The sequence below is a fragment of the Aplysia californica genome, unplaced genomic scaffold (assembly GCF_000002075.1).
Source record: "Aplysia californica isolate F4 #8 unplaced genomic scaffold, AplCal3.0 scaffold00165, whole genome shotgun sequence".
In the NCBI taxonomy this organism is placed as follows: Eukaryota; Metazoa; Mollusca; class Gastropoda; order Aplysiida; family Aplysiidae; genus Aplysia; species Aplysia californica.
Genome location: NW_004797435.1, coordinates 1016184 through 1028705, shown reverse-complemented (window position 1 = coordinate 1028705; position 12522 = coordinate 1016184). Strand labels below are relative to the sequence as shown.

The 12522-nt window shown below is 41.6% G+C and overlaps 1 protein-coding gene across 1 annotated transcript; it reads right to left on the bottom strand.

Moving 5' to 3' along the window:
- Window positions 1-458: 458 nt before the first annotated feature.
- LOC101864689 (isoleucine--tRNA ligase, mitochondrial) lies at window positions 459-11953 on the bottom strand (the record flags this gene model as incomplete). Its single annotated transcript, XM_005097874.3, is given in 7 exon segments — window positions 459-568; window positions 1136-1185; window positions 1869-2017; window positions 6426-6585; window positions 8090-8212; window positions 9012-9232; window positions 11839-11953. Coding segments are annotated over 6 exon segments (799 nt in total), but the record flags the coding sequence as incomplete, so codon positions are not given.
- Window positions 11954-12522: the final 569 nt, after the last annotated feature.

Genomic DNA, 12522 nt, shown 5'->3' with positions numbered 1-12522 from the left:
AAAAAAAATCTGATTTAAATTTAAAAAATCATGATTTAAATAAAAAAAATCGATTTTTTTTATTTTTATGAAAATTTTTTTTTAAATCACCAACCGTCCGACTAAAGATTTTGTGCATTTAATTAATGTGGTGCTGTAAGAAGTCAGTCACAAAACTTATTTCATCCCTGAAATTGGAACTGAAGCTTGTTATTCAACTAAAGTTATCGCTAACAGCTGGTGTTGGAAAATTTCAAAAGCATGGAGAAAAAAGAGAGCCTAACTGTGCTAACTCATGATAGACAGACAGACAGACAGACAGACAGACAGACAGGCAGGCAGGCAGGAAGGCAGGCAGGCAGACAGACAACAATAGCAAGAGAGCTCTAAAGACTGAAAGAAAGGTAGAAAGAAAAATAGACAGACAGAATATCACACAGCAATGCTAGGGCACCCGACCACCTAGCCAAGTGTGTTACCTTTGTCTAGCTGTTCTACCTTTGGCTGGGTGAGCAGTGGAAATGTCAGGTACACAGATTTGCTCACATGCTCTGGGTTGTACTCCAGCTCAGCTTCAGCTAGAGCTGTCCTGGGAAAAGAAAAAAAAAAGATCATGCTCTAACAACTGGTAATTGTATGGGTGTTTGGGTTTAATGCCCTTTTTAACACTACAAGGTATTTATGGGAAAAACTTCCAAATTTAAAGTCTGTCTTCAATACAACAAAGCCAACTACATGGACAGCCTTGAAAACTCCCTTAACACAACCAGAATTCAAGAATGCCCCGCTGAGATTCAAACCAGGGTCATCCACTCTGTGTTCAAGCACTATGATATCAACTGAGCTAGTGGGCAGCCCGTAAGGTTAAAGAAAAGAGAAGCACATCAAAATAAAAATGATCATTTAATGGTGTGCTTGTTTTGGTTGAACAGGGAAAATTACTTTGTCAAGTGTCTCCTGAAATGCTGTATCCAACTCAGCCTGGTTCGGCCCTGTCAGTCAGGGTCGAAGCTGCCTGCCTCTTAAACAATCTAAATTGTGTAGATAAGGGCACAAAACATTCACAATCAATCAACCGTCCTCCTTCTGTAAAAGCAACAAAAACAGCACTTTGTTAAGCAAACAGAACAAGTGACACATCATTACACAAACTCACCCTGAAGATGGAGACCAGAAGACTGGCATGTAATTTCTGTACACAAAGCCCTACACAGACAAGACAAAAAATTATTTGTCAAGTTACATTTACACTTCAAATAAGAAGAACAAATTCAACAGATAGCTTGAATAAACCTTGAACAGAAAGAACTGTGATTCCTCCAACAGCATCAATCTGTCCCAGAAAATAATTCAAAGACAGTAACATGCTTTTGAACTTGTCAATAACAAAATTCTCTAATTTTTGTAAGAAACTCATATACACTGACACGATCTATATGATTATAATTTTTTGTTGTTTATGACAATCACTAACAAAGTGGTGTTGCTAAGGAAATGACATGCATGGTGATCTGACTTCTTTAAGAGAATTTTTTAAAACCAAAAGCTACAAGCATCTGTGGTGTAATGACAAGGCTTTTCCTTGCTGCACTCAAAGACATGAATTCAATTCCCAAGAGGGGAAATCATAAAATTATCGAGTCACTCAGTTTATTTCCTGAGATACATAATCCCTTTCTGTCTGGGTTGGCCCTGATAGACTGGTACAAAGTAGCCCACCAACGAAAAGATCAAATTTTATCAATTGGGAATAAAGGATCTACAATCAATGAAAAAGAAAAAGAAAAGGCTTCTGTTTTAAAAGTAATTTCAAACAAAGGAATTTAAACATTCATTAAGTGAAACAAAATGATACAGAGACTACTACACACAAGTAAATTAAGCCTTACCTTCTGATAGATTTTGTAGAAAACTTCCAGCTGTTTTTCTTGGTACTGAGGATTCATGGTCAGGTAGGACTTACTCCAGTCTGCCATGATGCCCCATCGCATGAAAGATTTCCTCTGTTCTCGGATCACTCCCTCTGCAAATTTCTTGGCTGTGAATGTTTCAAGAAAAAAATGTTCGACCTTTTAAAACTGAATTCCTTGAAACTACCAAACCTGTGCAAAAGAGCTTGATTAGGTCCACTCCTAGATTAGTAATATAGCTCCCTGAGGGGTGTTCAATATGCAAACAGGTCCAAAGGGTCAAGTGAAAATGTACCAAATTTGATCTGACAGCTGCAAGGAAGATATTTGACGGTTTGTTCTCATTATAACTACTTAAACATGGTTTAGAATAGCAGGGATCATGGTCATCTTGTGAGAAAGTCATGTGTGCTCAGCCACCAGATGTTTCAAAAGCTTTTAAAAAATGAAATGACTTATCCCATCAACAGGTCCTTAATAAGAGATTCTCAGACAAGGGCACAATTTCTTGATTTCTTTTTTAAATTACAGTTTTTAATACCCTCATGACACAATTTAGATCAGTTCTTTAATTTAAATTTCAAATTAAAAACGAACATAGAAAAAACACTCCACGTAGAACTCTTTTTCATGTTTTCCTGAGCCTGAACATATCAAAGCCATAATCAATCTGAAAAAACTGTGAGTACTAAATAGCGAAAAAATAATCCCCATTCATCATGTAAAAAGAAGGTTCGCATTTTTTCCATATGCATTGTACTTTGATGTTATCAAAGACAATAGGTTCCAGTCTTGGGAACCTGATGTTTGAAGTCAAACACAGAGCACACCAGCAACTGAATGGCGAAAGAAATAAAACCTTCTGCAAGGATCCTTATGAGAAAGGAAAGGCTATCTTATTACTCCCATGACCCCTGTTAAAAAATATAGGTTACAGGTGCATTTCAGGTCCATCATAGAAGAGCTTACGTACGAGATGAATAGATATCAATGGGCCGTACTAGGACTTTGCGAAGTACAGTGGAAGAAATTCGGGGAGATCACGACACAAGAAGGTCACAAGTTGTACTTCAGTGGAGAAGAGGACAAGCATACGAATGGCGTTGGATTTTTTATTCACAAAGACATTGTGAATACGGTCATGGGCTGCCGCCCTATTTCTAGGCGGCTTATTACCATCCGCCTTAGGGCAGTCCCATGTGGAGGGCTTCTACGACCAGATACAAGAAGTGATAGACCAGACCCCTGCATACAAGAACTGGAAAAGAACATGTGGACAACACTGCAACTCAGAGTCAAATGAAAGAGGTCTAAGGCTCCTGGAATTTGCCAGCTATAACAACCTAGTGCTGACAAACACGTTAGGTCAACACAAAGCATCACGGAGATGGACATGGCACAGTCCACAGATGGACTACATCACGGAGATGGACATGGCACAGTCCACAGATGGACTACATCACGGAGATGGACATGGCACAGTCCACAGATGGACTACATCACGGAGATGGACATGGCACAGTCCACAGATGGACTACATCACGGAGATGGACATGGCACAGTCCACAGATTGACTACATCACGGAGATGGACATGGCACAGTCCACAGATTGACTACATCACGGAGATGGACATGGCACCGTCCACAGATTGACTACATCACGGAGATGGACATGGCACAGTCCACAGATGGACTACATCACGGAGATGGACATGGCACAGTCCACAGATTGACTACATCACGGAGATGGACATGGCACAGTCCACAGATTGACTACATCACGGAGATGGACATGGCACCGTCCACAGATTGACTACATCACGGAGATGGACATGGCACAGTCCACAGATTGACTACATCACGGAGATGGACATGGCACGGTCCACAGATTGACTACATCACGGAGATGGACATGGCACAGTCCACAGATTGACTACATCACGGAGATGGACATGGCACAGTCCACAGATTGACTACATCACGGAGATGGACATGGCACAGTCCACAGATTGACTACATCACGGAGATGGACATGGCACAGTCCACAGATTGACTACATCACGGAGATGGACATGGCACAGTCCACAGATTGACTACATCACGGAGATGGACATGGCACAGTCCACAGATTGACTACATCACGGAGATGGACATGGCACAGTCCAAGCGGAGAACATCACAACCAGATGGACTACATCATGGTGAAAAAGTGATTCCAGTCCAGTGTCAAAATTGGAAAAACACAAACATTCCCAGGAGCAGACTTTGGAAGCGACCACGACATTGTGATGATGACCTTTCGCCTCCACCTGAAGAGGGTAAAAAAGCAAGGAAACACAAGGATGAAGTTTGATCTCGAAAAACTAAAGGACCCAGAAGTAGCAGAAGCTTCCAAGCCATGATAGGAGGAAAGTTTGCACCACTCACTGTCATTGATGCTGGTAACAACAATGACACAGACACGGACACGTGGATCAACACCTTCAATACAGCAGTGACTGAAACAGCCAGTCAGATCCTCGGAAAACACCGACGAGTCAATAAGCCCGGGGTCACAACTGACATCCTTAACCTGTGTGACAAAAGGAGAAAATTAAAGGAGAAAAAGAAGCAACCAGATGGTGCAAAGGAGTACAGAGCAGTCAGCCAAAAAAATTAAAACAAGTATGAAAAAGGCAAAAGAAAATTGGATCGAGGAACAATGCTAAATAATCGAAAGCAGCCTGAGGAAAAACAACAGCAAAAAAGCATATCAATTAGTAAAAGACCTGACACGCACTAAAGAGGGGCGCACCACCACCATTCAAAACAAACAAGGAAAATGCTTGACAGAGGAACAAGACATTTTGAAAAGATGGACAGAATACTGCTCAGAATTGTACAACTACGAAGCCACGGGAAACCCTGAGATTCTAAACGTTCCCCCAGCAACCAACATCGATAACCACCGAATCCTTCGAGAAGAAGTTGAAGCAGCAGTTAAAGCACTGAAGAAGGGGAAATCAGCAGGAGTGGACAACATTCCAGGAGAATTGATACAGGCAGGGGGAAAGGACATGATAAGCGCTCTGACTGTCATCTGCAACAAGATCTGGCAGACAGGAGAGTGGCCAACACCATGGACACAATCACTAGTGATTACACTCCCCAAGAAAGGTAACCTGCAACTATGTCAGAATTACCGCACCATCAGTCTAATAAGCCACCCCAGTAAGGTTATGTTGAAGATAATGCTGAACAGATTGAAACCACAGGCAGAGAAGATCATTGCCGAAGAGCAGGCAGGCTTTAGAGCAGGGCGCAGCACAACAGAACAGATCTTCAACCTTAGAATACTGTGCGAGAGGTACCTCCAACACCAACAAAACCTATACCATATCTTTGTGGATTTTAAAAAGGCCTTCGACAGGGTCTGGCATGCAGCCTTATGGGCAACCATGAGGAAATATAACATCAACGCCAACCTGATCAACGTCATACAACAACTTTACGACAAGGCCTCCAGCGCAGTCTACCTTAACGGCAGCATGGGGGATTGGTTCAGCACAACGGTCGGGGTGAGGCAAGGCTGTTTGTTCTCTCCCACTCTCTTCAACATCTTCCTAGAACGAATCATGGCTGACACTCTGGAAGACCACAATGGAACAATCAGTATTGGAGGCAGGACAATCACTAACTTGCCTTTTGCCGATGACATCAATGGATTAGCAGGAGAAGAACAGGAGCTCGCCACACTAGTGGAGCGGCTGGACACAACTTCAGCAGCCTACAGCATGGAGATCAGTGCCGAGAAAATCAAGCTAATGACCAATAACACCAATGGCATTAATGCGGACATCAAAGTAAGGGGCGAGAAACTTCAGACTGTCAACAGCTTCAAATACCTCGGATCTATCGTCTCAGATGAAGGCTCAAGACCAGAAATTCTCTCCAGAATCGCACAAACAACAGCTGCGCTGTCAAAACTAAAGCCTGTTGGAGGGACAGAAACATCACGCACAGCTAAAAAATTAGACTAATGCGCTCACTGGTCATCTCAATATTTTTATACGCCTGCGAATCATGGACACTAACAGCAGAATTAGAGAAAAAGATTCAGACCACGGAGATGAGATGTTATCGCAGACTCCTTGACATCTCGTACAAAGACCACGTTTCAAATGCTGAAGTACAAAAGAGAATCACCAACGCAGTGGGGCAATATGAAGATCTACTGACCACAGTAAAGAGACGAAAACTAAAATGGTATGGGCAAGTCACAAGATCCACAGGACTTGCCAAAACAATCCTGCAAGGAACCGTACAAGGAAAGAGAAAGAGAGGAAGGCAGAGAAGGAGATGGGAGGACAACATTACAGAGTGGACAGGAAAGACGATGGGTGACAATCTGAGGAGAGCAGAGGACAAAAATAGATGGCGAGAGCTGGTTTTCCAATGCAGTGGTGCCCGAACGGTTGCCCCAACCACAGGATAGAAGAAGAAGAAGAAGAAGATGGGTGTATAATACATAGTTGCATGAGAATGAAGACGAGTACCTTTCGCCCTTATTTCTAAAGGTGAAAGCTTCTGATGTTGCCCCATGTCATCGGTGATGGCCTTGACCTCAATAGGCATCCCATGGCAATCCCATCCAGGAACATAGTGGACTTTGCATTTTTTCATCACTTTGTATCTGTTGGTGATATCTTTCAACACCTGAAAGAAAATAGAAATAGTTTTTATTTGCCTGAATGAAATTTTGTTCAAGACTTCAGTGCAGTAACTTTATATGTTTATGCAAGTACATGAAAGTGCTGGAGACTTTTGGAAAATCATACCTCTGGTATTTATTTATCTATCTATATAAAATATATATCAGGTTTAACTTCCCTTTCAGCCCTGTGAGATTTTTTCATAGAGGCAGGAGCTAAAAATTAAATGTTCATGTCCACTAGGACTGAGCAAAATGGGTGGAGAGCCTTCAAAACTCCCCAAACCAATACAAGTTCAAAATGCCCTGTCAAAGATTTGAACCAGAGCCATCCGCTCTGTTGTCCAGCATAATATCAACCTAGGGATATGTGTGTTTTCATGCACACACAATATATATATATACACACACAAACATAAATTTGTGATAATACACTTGTCAAATATGTGTGAAATAACCTTGCCCAATATAGGGCGTTACAGCCATCTTCATCCAGAAATTTATATTCACTTATTAATTTGAAATAGTACCTCGTTGTTGTCCTGCTCTAATTAAAAAAACCTCACCTACCATTGAACACGCAGAAGACTTAAATATGAATGCTATTTTAGACTTTCAAATACAGTCAAATCTGTTTTAATGACCACCTGTCCATGACAATCACCTGTACAAACAACCATTTCTTGTTTCCTCCCTTGTGTGTTTTAATACTACAGACTTCAACATAAGTTAAGGACCACCTTGACAGATAGTCCTGATATTTAAAAAATCAGAAAAAAAAGACAGCAAGGAATGTTTAAATTTGTTTTTGCTCTGAAAGTGTTAATGGGTTACCAATGTGTACTGAAAAGCTTCCTAAAGGGGCAAAACCACTAAGTGCAGCACGAAAATCCTCGGGAATTTTAAGCAAATTTGTTTTTTTATTAACTTGTGTGAAACACTACGGACATTTCTTAGTTAAAACTTCGGGTGCACATCATAAACGGACTGTGCTCACTTTGGTGGCAATATAAGCCGCCGTTTGCGCAAAATCCAGTATCACATCAATATGCCACTGAGACCAAAGCTGAGAGACTTTGATCGTGCCAGGGCTATGGCATGGCTGCAGGATCGAGTTGGAGTCAGAGAAGGTACCAGGAGGCTTGCAGTGTCCCACTCTGTAATTGTCCGCTTGAGACAGCGCCATCATGCCACTGGATCAGTCCAAGAATACCCACGTGCAGGTCGACCCAAGAAGACCTCTCAGAGTGTTTGCAAGTGGTCCTTATCTTATGTTGAAGTCTGTATAATGACACTGTCCACGACACCCACCTGTCTAAGACCACTTTTCTCCCAGAAAAAGAATGGTTGTCATGGACAATTTCGACTGTACGTTGATTTTCGATGTATTATCAATTGCTTCTCCACAGTTGATAGATTTTTCCCATGCGATACAATACATCTATTCCTTTTTCCCTCACCTCAAAATATATTTCAAAAGAATCTAGACAGAAGGGCAAACTTGTAAACCTTGTTCACGGTGTGTCCAACATGAGTCTTTCCGTTGGCATATGGGGGTCCGTCATGGAGGACAAATTCTTCTGTCCAGTTCTGTTGTCTCTGCCAATAGTAGAGATTCTGGAATTCCTTGGTCTATTGACAGGATGCAAAGTAGAGCAAATTAGTTCTAAGCACAGGACACGTAATTCCCATATCATATTTTAAATATGAATCTAAAAATAAGATTTCAAGGTTATCAATGTTCACCTCACAAGCAAGAACATATGACTATATTTCTATATCATTATTTATTGTCATACAGTGCAGTACAGATTGGAAAAATAGGGTAAAAAATGTGTGATATTTGTATTAAAAAAAGAAAGATGTTGAACCACCAATAGTCATTCACTGTCTTGTCCTGATATCATGAATACTGTGTGTGTGTGTGTGTGTGTGTGTGTGTGTGTGTGTCTATGTGTGTGTTTGTGTGAGTGTGCGCGTGAGTGTGTATGTGTGCATGTGTGTGGGTGTAAGGGTGGGTGGGCGTATGTGTGGGTGTGGGTTTCAGTGTGTGTGTGTGTGTGTGTGACTGAGTGTGAGTGTGTCTGTGTGTGTCAGACTGATTGTGTGTGTCTGTGTGTGTGCATACATGTGTGTACATTTGTGAAAGAGTGCTTTCCTGAGCATGTGTTAATGTGTAAGTGTGTGCGAGTGTGAGTATGTGTTCGTGAGCACTTCAATTCATGCAAAAATAGAGTATAAGTTCTAAGATAATGAAAACTGAGTTTCACATAAAGATAAACTATATCCCGAGGAGCGACAAAGTTTAAAAAATATAAATGACTAAAAACATAGTTTATATGTTTATAATCCAATACCAACTCATAACAAATACAATCACTGTTGCCTACAACAGAATAGAAGTGAGACATTTCCAGACAGACTTTTGTACCTTCTGTATCTCTAGCTCTCTCTGAGCCGCTGCTCCATGCTTCATTGAAAGTGGAAACAAAGTTTGTGGGAGATTCAGTGTATTTGCGTAGCGCTTGCTTTTCTCTGGTTTTGAGACTGAGCCTTTGAATCGAAGAGTCCATTTTGAACAAGGCAAAATGGGTATGACCTTTAAACGATTTAGCAGTCCAACCTGCAGATTCCTCATCTTTTACGGAGTATCTGTGGAGGAACCAGTTCACAATGTTGACATACAAGTTGACCTTTAATCTAATAATTTCCCAACTCTATCCCCCATGAACCTGCTGTGGATATCAGAGGTCTCCATGAACTCCAAACTTTTCAAGACACTGTTTGACTACTTGAACTTGTTCTGGCATTTGATGACCATGCACAGTTTGGATGTGCATGTATGGACAAAGATTCATGAGAATTCATCAGATTTACTTCATGGCCTCTTTCATGACCTTCATGAGGTCCCCATCTTAATTGGCAATTGCTCAAAAACAGAAGTCACCATCTATAATCCCACCGCTCACCATCCTGGTTTGCTTAAGATCCCACTGCTTTAAGAAAACAATATTTACTACACAAAATACACCCCTAAGATTCCTCTCTGAAGGACAGATTTGGCTAAGATCCCACATTTCAGGTAATAATTTACAGAAACAAAAACCTGGGCAGGCACAGCTGATCAACCAAGCAGTAAAAATTTGCGATCAGTGAGCTACCTGTTGCATCACAGAGCAGCCACACTAGTGACTGTGATTGAATCTCCACAGCAAATCTTGATGAAATGGTACAATGTTTGCGCCTGAGGGAATCACACTGAGGTGTCAACTCGTTGTCGTATTTGTACTGGCATCTCACCTATCCACCTGAACTTTCACCACAAGCTGGGTGGGTAGGGCTACATGTCCGCAATCAAACAGGATTATACTGAGCGGTGAACTCTTCTGTGCTTTTGTTTCCCTGACCATTCCAACAGTTGTTTCTTCCCCCGAATTTGCTAATAATGACATACTGAATTTAACAACACTAAGGTAGGTTACAACATGAGCAGGGTAACTCAGTTAGAGAATGCATGAGAGATGGAAAGCTATACATTTTGGACAAGTAAAGGGGAGCCATGAGGTTGGTATAGATCTTGAGACACAATTGGATAAAAGTAAAAATGGCATGCCTCATGCTATTGTGATGATTGTCAGGTTGACCACTCTTTGCTTGCCAAGTCATCCATCACAAGGCTATCCTAGTTCATTTCTGAGTTTCAGAGTAAACTTCACTGTACAGGTAGACCCTTTGGCGCTTTTTCGGTAGTTCCCAACCCTTCTTATTTGGGCCTAGATCTAGATCTATAAGTTTAATGCGTGGCGAGCAAGAGATATCAAACCTAACAACTGCAAAATATCAAATTATGGTAAACTTCAAGGGGGCATGCCCTCCCTCCCCCCTGAAACCCCCCCATTATATTTTTATTAGGTCAGGAGGGCAAGCCCCCCTGAAACCCCCCTACTTTTGGGGCCAACACCAGCGAATAATAATTGGGGCGTGGGAACTACCGAAAAAAATGCCGACCGTTTAACTTTTACCGATGGTGTGCCTGAAAATAACTGATCACCACGGATTCTCCCCTTGGTGGATTTGCTAAGATCTCTGAGGTTCCTTGCTCCCAAGCACCACATTATTTATATGGAGTGTCAACGTACATGGTAACCGGGCACCTAGCCTCAGTGTCTACGTACACGGTAACCGGCAACCGGGAACGTAGGCTCAGTGTCACGTACACGGTAACCGGGCATGTAGCCCCAAACTACGTGCCATGTAACCGGCAACCGGGCATGCAGATCTAGTCTCAGTGTCACGTACACGGTAACCGAGCACCTAGCCTCAGTGTCTACGTACACGGTAACCGGCAACAGGGCATGTGGTCTCAGTGTCGCTAACCGGGCATGTAGCCTCAATATCTACGTACACGGTAACCGGCAACTGGGCATGTAGTCTCAGTGTCACGTACACGGTAACCGGCAGGCAGTTCAGAACTCAAAGTTCAGTTTTTGTCATCAGGTGTTGCCTTCATCCCCACCCCTCCCCCGACTGTACCTTTAAAAAAAATCAATAATCACCCCCCATTCCGGAGCCCTATACTTCGCAGTGCACAGACTTTCAATGAACTTTGGTGACCCCAACTGGTACTCACAATCACACAATGTGATGCACACTGACTGGTACTGGTCACGATGGCGAAGCCAACAAGACGCTTGTATGACTCTTTTTTTTTCAGCAAGTGACAGCACAGGACAAATATTGAATTTATTTTCATTCCGGTTACCGTGTACGTAGATGCTGAGACTAGGGGCCGGTTACCATGTACGTAGATACTGAGACTAGATATACTAGGTGAGACTAGGTGCCCGGTTACCGTGTACGTAGATACTGAGACAACAAGGTGCACGGTTATCGTGTACGTCCAGACACTCCATCACTACGACTCCGTTCTATACAGTAGGCCTAGATCTAGATCTATGAGTCTATACATAGATCTATATATAAATCTAGATCTAGATCTATATCTAGAGTAAAAATTAAATGTAAAATTATTTCTAAGCTAAGCTAAAGTAAAAGTAAAAGTGCTAAAACTAAAAGTAAAGTAGATAGATCTCTAGATTCTAGATCTCTAGAGTAGTCTGGAGTCTAGAGACTTGGACTTGGAGGAAGAAAGAATTTATCAACTAAAAACAGTAATCCAATTTCAGACAGAGCAGAGAAAAATTACGTCTCCAGGGAGCAAAATATGAACAGACAGGGACAAATGCTTTATATGTTACCATGTGTAGTATACAATCTGAGACTCAATGCTGAACTGCTCAACTTAGTTGCTATTTGTAGACTCTTTGCTATCGTCTATCGGGTCAACCTCAAGATGGGGGCTGACATGTTGAAGCTCAGATGTCAATGAAGAGAATATTATTTTGGTTGAAAACTTACTAAAGCATTTTGTAGCAAAATAAAACCCTGCATAGCTTAATAAAAAGATAACAATATTTACATTGACTTTTTACACTAATAAATATTTTACAATCCTTCTTCTAGTTTCACCTGTTTACCCTGTTTAACCTTTACCCTACGATCGCAAAGGTCAGGGGTCAGTAAAGTTTACAATAGATCTATTTCCGTGTTATATGTCACTTACCTCCACCTCCAACTCCAAGCTCCACCAGCTGACGGGAGGGAGCTCATCAAGGAATTGGACCAAGTCACAGACACAGAGGCGAGTTGTTAGTTTTGCTTGATCCTGGTCCCTGACACTAGATCTAGTCTAGATCTAGAAAATCTAGATCTAAATCTAGATCTAGATCTAGATAATTTTAAAAGTTGCATATTATGTATTGCATGTGCCGTACTCTCTGCACGGGGAGAGGATTAAATCCAAGTCTATATTCTCTAGATCTAGATTCTAGATCTATATAGATCTATATCTATATATCTAGATTCTAGATCTAGGAGATCTA